General features: G+C 50.1%; 2 protein-coding genes across 2 annotated transcripts; both read right to left on the bottom strand.

Annotated features, from left to right (window-relative positions):
* Positions 1-1,406: 1,406 nt before the first annotated feature.
* Positions 1,407-2,612, bottom strand: LOC131686238 (uncharacterized). The gene has a single exon (XM_058970499.1). The coding sequence runs from the start codon at positions 2,610-2,612 to the stop codon at positions 1,407-1,409; it is 1,206 nt and encodes a 401-aa protein (XP_058826482.1).
* A 54-nt stretch (positions 2,613-2,666) lies between these two features.
* LOC131686236 (uncharacterized) lies at positions 2,667-7,010 on the bottom strand. The gene has a single exon (XM_058970483.1). The coding sequence runs from the start codon at positions 7,008-7,010 to the stop codon at positions 2,667-2,669; it is 4,344 nt and encodes a 1,447-aa protein (XP_058826466.1).
* Positions 7,011-7,410: the final 400 nt, after the last annotated feature.

Here is a 7,410-nt window from a genome sequence, read left to right as displayed (position 1 = left end):
TCTGATTATTTAGGTTAAATTTCCCTTAAGAGGGTCAGATCGGCAAAATTTAAAAAAAAAATAAAAAATTTGCATATTTCGGATCCCTAAGATAATAAAAATATGCTCAAGATGGGATTTAATCGAATTTCATTTGGTTCGTTTACTAGAGCCCATCAAAGTACCAACTATTAATTTTCATATGAGGCTGACAAAATCGGGTCATAAAGCTGATTAAATTAGGGGATAGAGAAGATCGGGGGCTAATAAAATCGGGTCTTCACTGTATCACAATTCACAAAAATTTGCGGAAATTATAAAATTTCATAAAATTTCATGAAATTCACAATATTTTACGAATTTTCACGAGAGCTACAAGGTTTCACGAAATTTACAAAATGTCGTATGAATCAAAAAGTTCCACTAAATTAATAAAACTTCACCAGATTTACAACATTTTTAAAATTTTGTGAAATTTTTGTGATATTCTTGAAATTTTGGGAAATTTTTGAAATTGTGGAATTTTTGTTAAATTTTGCAAATTTCGTGAAATTTCACGCACTTCACAACTCTTCTTACTTACTGGATCTTTAGAAAGTTTTGCCGTTGTTTTCACCTGCTTGACCAGGACTTTCTTCTGCTTCCACTGCACCTTCCGCTGGAGATCGCGCGCGAGTTAAACGGGTTGGTAAGGAACTTTGGATATCGCGAAATGAATAGAACTCGAAAACTATTTTTCTGCGACCGACACCACTGATTGCTTTTAACTATCTGTTTATTGTTCTATGTTGTTTGTTTACATTCGTCGTCTGTTTTATGGTACAGCTGATTGACAGCGGTTTTGTGATGCAGAATCCATTCCTGCCTTATGCTTGCACAACGGGTTTGAAGTGTGAATCTTATGGTAAGTATCTTTACATTGCATTTGTTTCTAGGGTTAGTTTAGTTCACTTATTCTTAAATCTAGGTAAGTATTTACAAGTATATACAAAACATAAAATTTCATTTTCATTTCAGGTTCGTATTGGAGAATTAGAGGTGAGTATTGAACATTCCGGCCGCCAATGAAATTTTAAGGAATTTAACGGGCATTAGCGGCGGAAGTTCGAGCTTCTTGCGATGACTGACGTTCAACGGGATATGAAGATCTGGATTCGTCTTGTCGGTACAGGCCTTCTTACAGCTTCCAGGATGATTTTTCGAGGTGCGTCGGGTCCGACTGCAGGATACTGTCCAGGAGTGGTGTGCTGTAAAGGAGGAACATCTGTACGCGAACTGTTGGTTTAACAAATTAGGATGGGGTACTTAACTCGAGTCAAGTCCCAGCCGGGGGTTCTAGGAACCCACACGGCGAGGCTTGGTTCTTTACAGGTGAACCACGAACCGCTCGATACCCCCGAGCTTGGGCCAGGATCTCGTCTGGCGACTCATTTCCCCGAGTAGGGGCCGGGAGCTCGTCCGGCGGCTCTGTACCCTGAGCAAGGGCCGGGATCTCGTCCGGCGGCTCTGTTCCCTGAGCAAGGGCCGGGATCTCGTCCGGCGGCTCGGTTCCCTGAGCAAGGGCCTTCCTTTGGCGTTGTTGACGTAGGGCTGCTAATTGGTGCGGGACTCTGTGCTACGATGGGTGGCGCAACTTCAATTGGAAGTAAGCAGAGCTTCGGGATGGCGCGTTGAACGATGCCGAAGGTCGACTTCACAGTGGCGACACGAACAAGGCCGTCAGGGCCGGGATGAACGCTGAGCACGCGTCCCAGGGGCCATTTCAACGGCGGTGCTCTCTCATCTTTGAGAGCGACGATGGAACCAACGGCTAGATTGTCCATGGCTTCTGTCCAGCGGTAGCGACTTTGCAGGGTGGCGAGATACTCCTTGTGCCAACGACTCCAGAAGTGCTGAGTTAGCTGTTGTACTCGTTCCCATCGAGACAACCGGGATTCAGGAACTTCACGGCAATCTGGATCGGGTACCGCATTCAACGGACGACCAATCAGGAAATGTCCTGGAGTCAGAGCCAGCTCATCGGATGGATTGTCCGGCAACGGCGTGATTGGGCGAGAGTTTAGCATTGACTCGACCTGAATCAATGCGGTTTGCAGCTCGGATTCGGTTAGGTGAGCATTTCCGAGGATTTTGCGAAGCAGGGTCTTCACGGATTTCACGCAGGCTTCCCAGATTCCACCGAATGTGGGAGAGCGAGGTGGGATGAAGTGGAACTGTATTCCGTTGTCTGCGCATTCGTTTGCTACGGCATCTTGGTGAACTTGAGTTCGGAAAAGCTTCCGCAGTTCTTCCAGTTCTCGATGTGCTCCAACAAAGTTCGTGGCGTTATCGCAGTAGATATGCGCAGGCTTTCCTCTACGGCCGACGAATCTTCGCAGGCTCGCAATGAATGTGCCAGTGGTCAGATCCGACACAAGGTCCAAGTGCACGGCTTTGGTAGCCATACATACGTATACGGTGATGTAGGCTTTGAAGAATGGCGATCTCTTATTTCGGAGTGACGTTCTCACGTACATTGGCCCAGCCAAGTCAACGCCAACATTCTGAAACGGGTACGCCTGGTTGACCCGAACAGATGGCAGATCCCCCATCAGCTGCTGCAACGGCTTGGGTTTGGCACGTGCGCATACCATGCAGCCGTGAACAATGTTGCGAACCAAGTTCCGTCCGCCGAGGGGCCAAAATCTTTAGCGCAACGAGGATAGTAGTAAGCTGGGACCGGCATGGAGCGTCTTATGGTGTTCTCTCGTGGCGATCATGTCGGTGAGACGATGTTTGGGGAGGACGATCGGGTGTCTTCCGTCGACAGGTATTGCAGCATTGTGAAGCCGGCCGCCGACACGAATAATGCCGTCTACGAGTGTCGGGTGCAGATACCGTAGCTTGGATTTACGGTTTACTTTTCCGACGGTTTCAAGTTGGCGTATCTCGTTGGCAAAGTACTGCTGTTGTATGCGACGGACCAGATTGAGCAGAGTGCGATCAATGTCAAGAGCCGTCAACGGGCCGACAAGAATTGGTTGGTGATTCTTCCGGTGAAGGCAGTTAGCGGCGAAACGCCGAAGAAGTGTGCCGATCCGAAGTAGCTGACGAAGATTGGAATAGCGATCGACGATATCTGACGGTTCTACGCTCACGACCGGAAGGGCAATAGTCTGTCGGACCTCCGGTTGGTCTAAGTTTGAGGTCGCTACGACGACGTACTTCGCTGGCCAAGGAGCGAATATTGGTTTTAGCCACTGCGGTCCGTTCCACCACAGTGCACTAGCGAGGAGTTCATCGAGGTCCATTCCTCGAGAAACGAGATCGGCGGGATTGTCTTCGGATGGGACGTGATTCCAAACGGCGTGAGATGTCAGCTCTTGGATTTCAGCCACTCGGTTGGCTACGAACGTCTTCCATGTCGATGGAGTTGCGGATATCCAGTTCAAGACAATGGAAGAATCGGTCCATAGATATGTGGTGGCGGTTATGTCGATGCTGTCCTGAACTTGTTTAAGAAGTCTGGACAGGAGTTGAGCTGCGCATAGCTCGAGGCGTGGAATGGTTTGAGTCCCCATCGGAGCGACCTTGGACTTAGAAATCACCAGGCGAACTGTACAAGGGCCCTCGGCAGGTATTGACCGGAGATAGATGCATGCGCCATATGCAGACTCTGAAGCGTCGCTGAACCCGTGAATCTCCAAGCGGTCGTAACCCGGACGTAACACATGGCGAAAAACTCGAAGGTGGGCAAGTGCTGAAAGCTTCTGGTGAAATTCCTGCCATTCGTGAGCGAATCTGTTAGCCACGGGTGTGTCCCAGTCGAGATGGAGTTTCCAAAGACTCTGCAGCATGATTTTCGCCTTTGCAATGGTCGGTCCAATCAAACCTAAGGGGTCGAAAAGACTGCTGATCTGAGAGAGGATCGCTCGTTTGTTCAGAACCGTACATTCCTTCCAATTCGGCGTCTTGAACGAAAGAAAATCGGTCGACGGTTCCCAGCGGAGGCCAAGTGCAGTCACGGAGGACTCGTGGTCCAAATCGAGTAGTGTTTTCGTCTCTCGGAGCTCCAACGGAATGGTATCAAGAATAGCTTGACAATTCGAAGACCATTGTCGGAGAGGAAGTCCTGCGCATGCGAGCATTGCAATGAGCTGGTTGCAGGTAACGGCGAGAGATTCAGCATCGTCAGAACCGGACAGCAAATTGTCGACGTAGAAGTCGTGGCGGACAGCTGGTTCCGCCAGCGGAAAATGTTGCCCTTCATCATCGGCGAGCTTCTGCAGCACCCTAGTTGCCAAAAATGGAGCACTGCTTGTGCCGTATGTGACGGTGCGGAGCTGGTAGCTCTTCAGTGGAGCCTCGGGATCGTCGCGCCAGAGAATTCGCTGCAGCGGTTGGTCGGTGGGATGGACCAAAATCTGCCGGTACATTTTTTCAATGTCCGCAGATATCACGAACTGGTGGATTCGAAAACGGAGGACAATCGTCACGAGAGTGTCCTGGATTGTGGGACCAGGAAGCAGGACATCGTTCAGCGAGATACCGGACTTCGAGCGGCATGATGCGTCGAATACGGTACGAAGCTTTGTAGTGGTGCTGTCGAGTTTCATCACAGCGTGGTGTGGAAGGTAGTATTGCGGTTGCGCGTCGATTTCATCGGGGCCAATCTCCCGCATATGTCCCAATCTCACGTACTCGTGGATGAACTGCTGATACATCGCCTTCTTATCGGGACTCGCACCGAGTGAGCGTTCTAGAGAGAAGAAGCGGCGGGTGGCGTTGTATTTGTTGTCCTTTAACTGCCAAAGCAGCTCGTCACGCTTGGGCAGCTTGACGACGTAGCGGCCTTCGGAGTTGCGGGTGGTGTTCTTCAAGAAATGTTCCTCACAGTATCGTTCCGACGGAGACCATCCCTTTGCATCGTGGACTTCTTCGAGCTGCCAGAATCGGTTGACCAATTCATCGATTGTGCAGGGATTACTGAACTGGCACTTGCGTGGATCGCTGTGATCGTGGTTTTCCAATAAACACTCTCCGAACTCTGTATTCTGCAGAAGCGGTAACTCTTCCCCGAGCGATATCCTGCCGTATCGAAGAATTTGGAAGAAATGGGCGGCACCCAGAATCATGTCGATGTCGCCAGTAACAGCGAATGTTGGATCTGCAAGCTCCACGTGCTTTGGAATCGGCCAGTGGCGGGCTTCTACCGTCGACTGGGGCAGCTTGACGGTAATGGAAGGCAGAACGAGCATGGAGCATTGTACGGAGAAGGGAGTGACTCGAGAGAAGATGGTTATCGTGGCCTGGTATTCAACCAGCGTTGTAGTGTTTTCGATTCCGCTTATCGGGATAGCATGCGGCAATCGGATGCGAGGAAGCTGCAGTCGTTCGCAAAGAGCCCCAGAAACAAAGTTGCGTTGGGAAGCACAGTCCAGCAAGCAACGAGCAGTGACGATGCGACCTCTACCGTTACGGATATTCACTAGCGCAGTCGGAAGGAAAACGGTTCCAGGAATCACTTCACCAGTATGTGATACGAGGGCTGTCTGAGAGCTCATGGAAGGCGCATGAATGTGGGATAAGTTTGCGATTGAGGTAGAGGTAGACGGTTGCTGGATGGGAGCTTGCGAAACAGACTGGGGTGACAGTGAGTTTGGAGCATGCAGCGCAGATGCTGCGGTGAGAGTCGGCTGGAGGGCAACACAGCAAGTTGATCCGGTGGCTTGACCAGAAGCGGGATTGTCGTCAGAGGGCTCAGTATGAAGAAGCGTGTGGTGCTTCTTGGTACATGTACGGCATCTTGACCCAGAACAGTTCCGGGCATAATGGGAACTCGATCTCAAACAGTTAATGCAAAGGTTTTTCTGTCTTACCAGGTCGATCCGTTGGCGAAGGTTGAGTTTCCGAAATTCCGGACAGCTGTACAGGTAATGACTCTCACCGCACTTGTCGCACGGCTTCGGCTTGCTGGCGCTGGAAGAGGGTGCACTGGATACTGCAGTTTGCTGTGTAGCTGCGACTGGAAAAGCTGCTAGCTTGGATGTCGGATTTGGCTTGCTGCGAGGAGGAGCGGTGTTCGAAGTGGCTGAAGAAACTGCTTGCAAAACTCGAGCGTAGTTCTGGAGGAAGTTTACCATCGTCACGTATGATGGCATTGAAGTTGACGCACCAGTGCTGGTGTCCTCTGATGTGCCGGCGGTTCCTCCCAGAACCGAAGCGATGTTGTCAGCATCGAGTTTGCTACAGTGGTTCTCCCATTCCCGGAGCGTACAAGGATCGAGGCGTATAGATAGCTGGTAAACCAGGATAGAGCTCCATCGGTCTGCTGGTTCACCCAAGCTCTTCAGAACGGAGATCTGCTGCTCGAAGCGATCGATCAGCGCAAGCAGATCTTCAGCTGATTCCTTGCGCATCGCTGGAGTGTCGAAAAGCGTCCGAATGTGACACTTGATTAACTGCCGGTTGTTCTCAAAACGCAGCCGCAACGTTCGCCAAGCGTCCTTGTAGCCCTGCTCGCTTATTTTGATAGGGTCGAGAATGCGCGCTGCCTCTCCTTGAACGAGGCCCTTCAGATAGTGCATCTTCTCGACCGCACTGATGTCGCTCCGGGAACCTACTGCGGATTCAAATGAATCGCGAAAAACACACCAGTCTTCCAACTTACCGCTAAACTTGGGTAGGTTAAGCTCCGGAAGCCTGATGTTCATTGGTCTCGATGGTGCGGGGTTGGCAGAAGGGGGAGAACGTATTTTCTTCGCCAGTTTGGCCAAGTAGAAGGACCGAAGAGCATAATAGCGACCGTCGAACAACTGCCGTTCCTTTTTCAGGTCGATTGGCTCCTTATCGGTGGAAAACATCTCCAATTTCACCACCGTCCGGTGAAACTCGTCGTAAAATTTCTCCAACTTTTCCGCCCACGCTTCTACTTGGCCCGCAAACTTACTGTCCTTGTCGAACTCCTTCGCATAATATTCCAACAAAGCCATTGAATCGACAATATTCTGCTTCGTCAGCTCCAACTCACTGAATTTCCTCTCGTCGGCCATTTTCTTCTTCGGTAGCGCCGTATTCCCGTTCACTCACGCACTTTTCAACCTCCAAGAATCCAAAATGCACCCGAACAGTCAATTTGCAAAATAAAAATTTCACCGCGAAACTTAAAAACTTTTTTGAAAATATTCCTTCAGAAATCTTTATGTTCCAGCACGGCGCGCACCGTTCAGGCAATAGGTAAACAATGCACACTACCTACGCTATCGTCAGCTGGCTGTGTCTCGCACGCACTACTCGTTGTAACGATGTAAATATTCTGCGATGGTGGATTCTTGGAGGGAACACTATGCGGTTTTGTTTGCACTACCGCGTAAAATGGCTAGTTTGCCGCTTGGGGACGCTACCGAAAATCACCTTTCGCGCCCTTTTTCTGGCTCTACCCGTCTTCAGCGG

This window comes from Topomyia yanbarensis, chromosome 2 (assembly GCF_030247195.1).
Source record: "Topomyia yanbarensis strain Yona2022 chromosome 2, ASM3024719v1, whole genome shotgun sequence".
Taxonomy (NCBI): Eukaryota; Metazoa; Arthropoda; class Insecta; order Diptera; family Culicidae; genus Topomyia; species Topomyia yanbarensis.
Note: the sequence above shows the minus strand (reverse complement) of the source record. Positions and strands in the feature narration are given on the sequence as shown.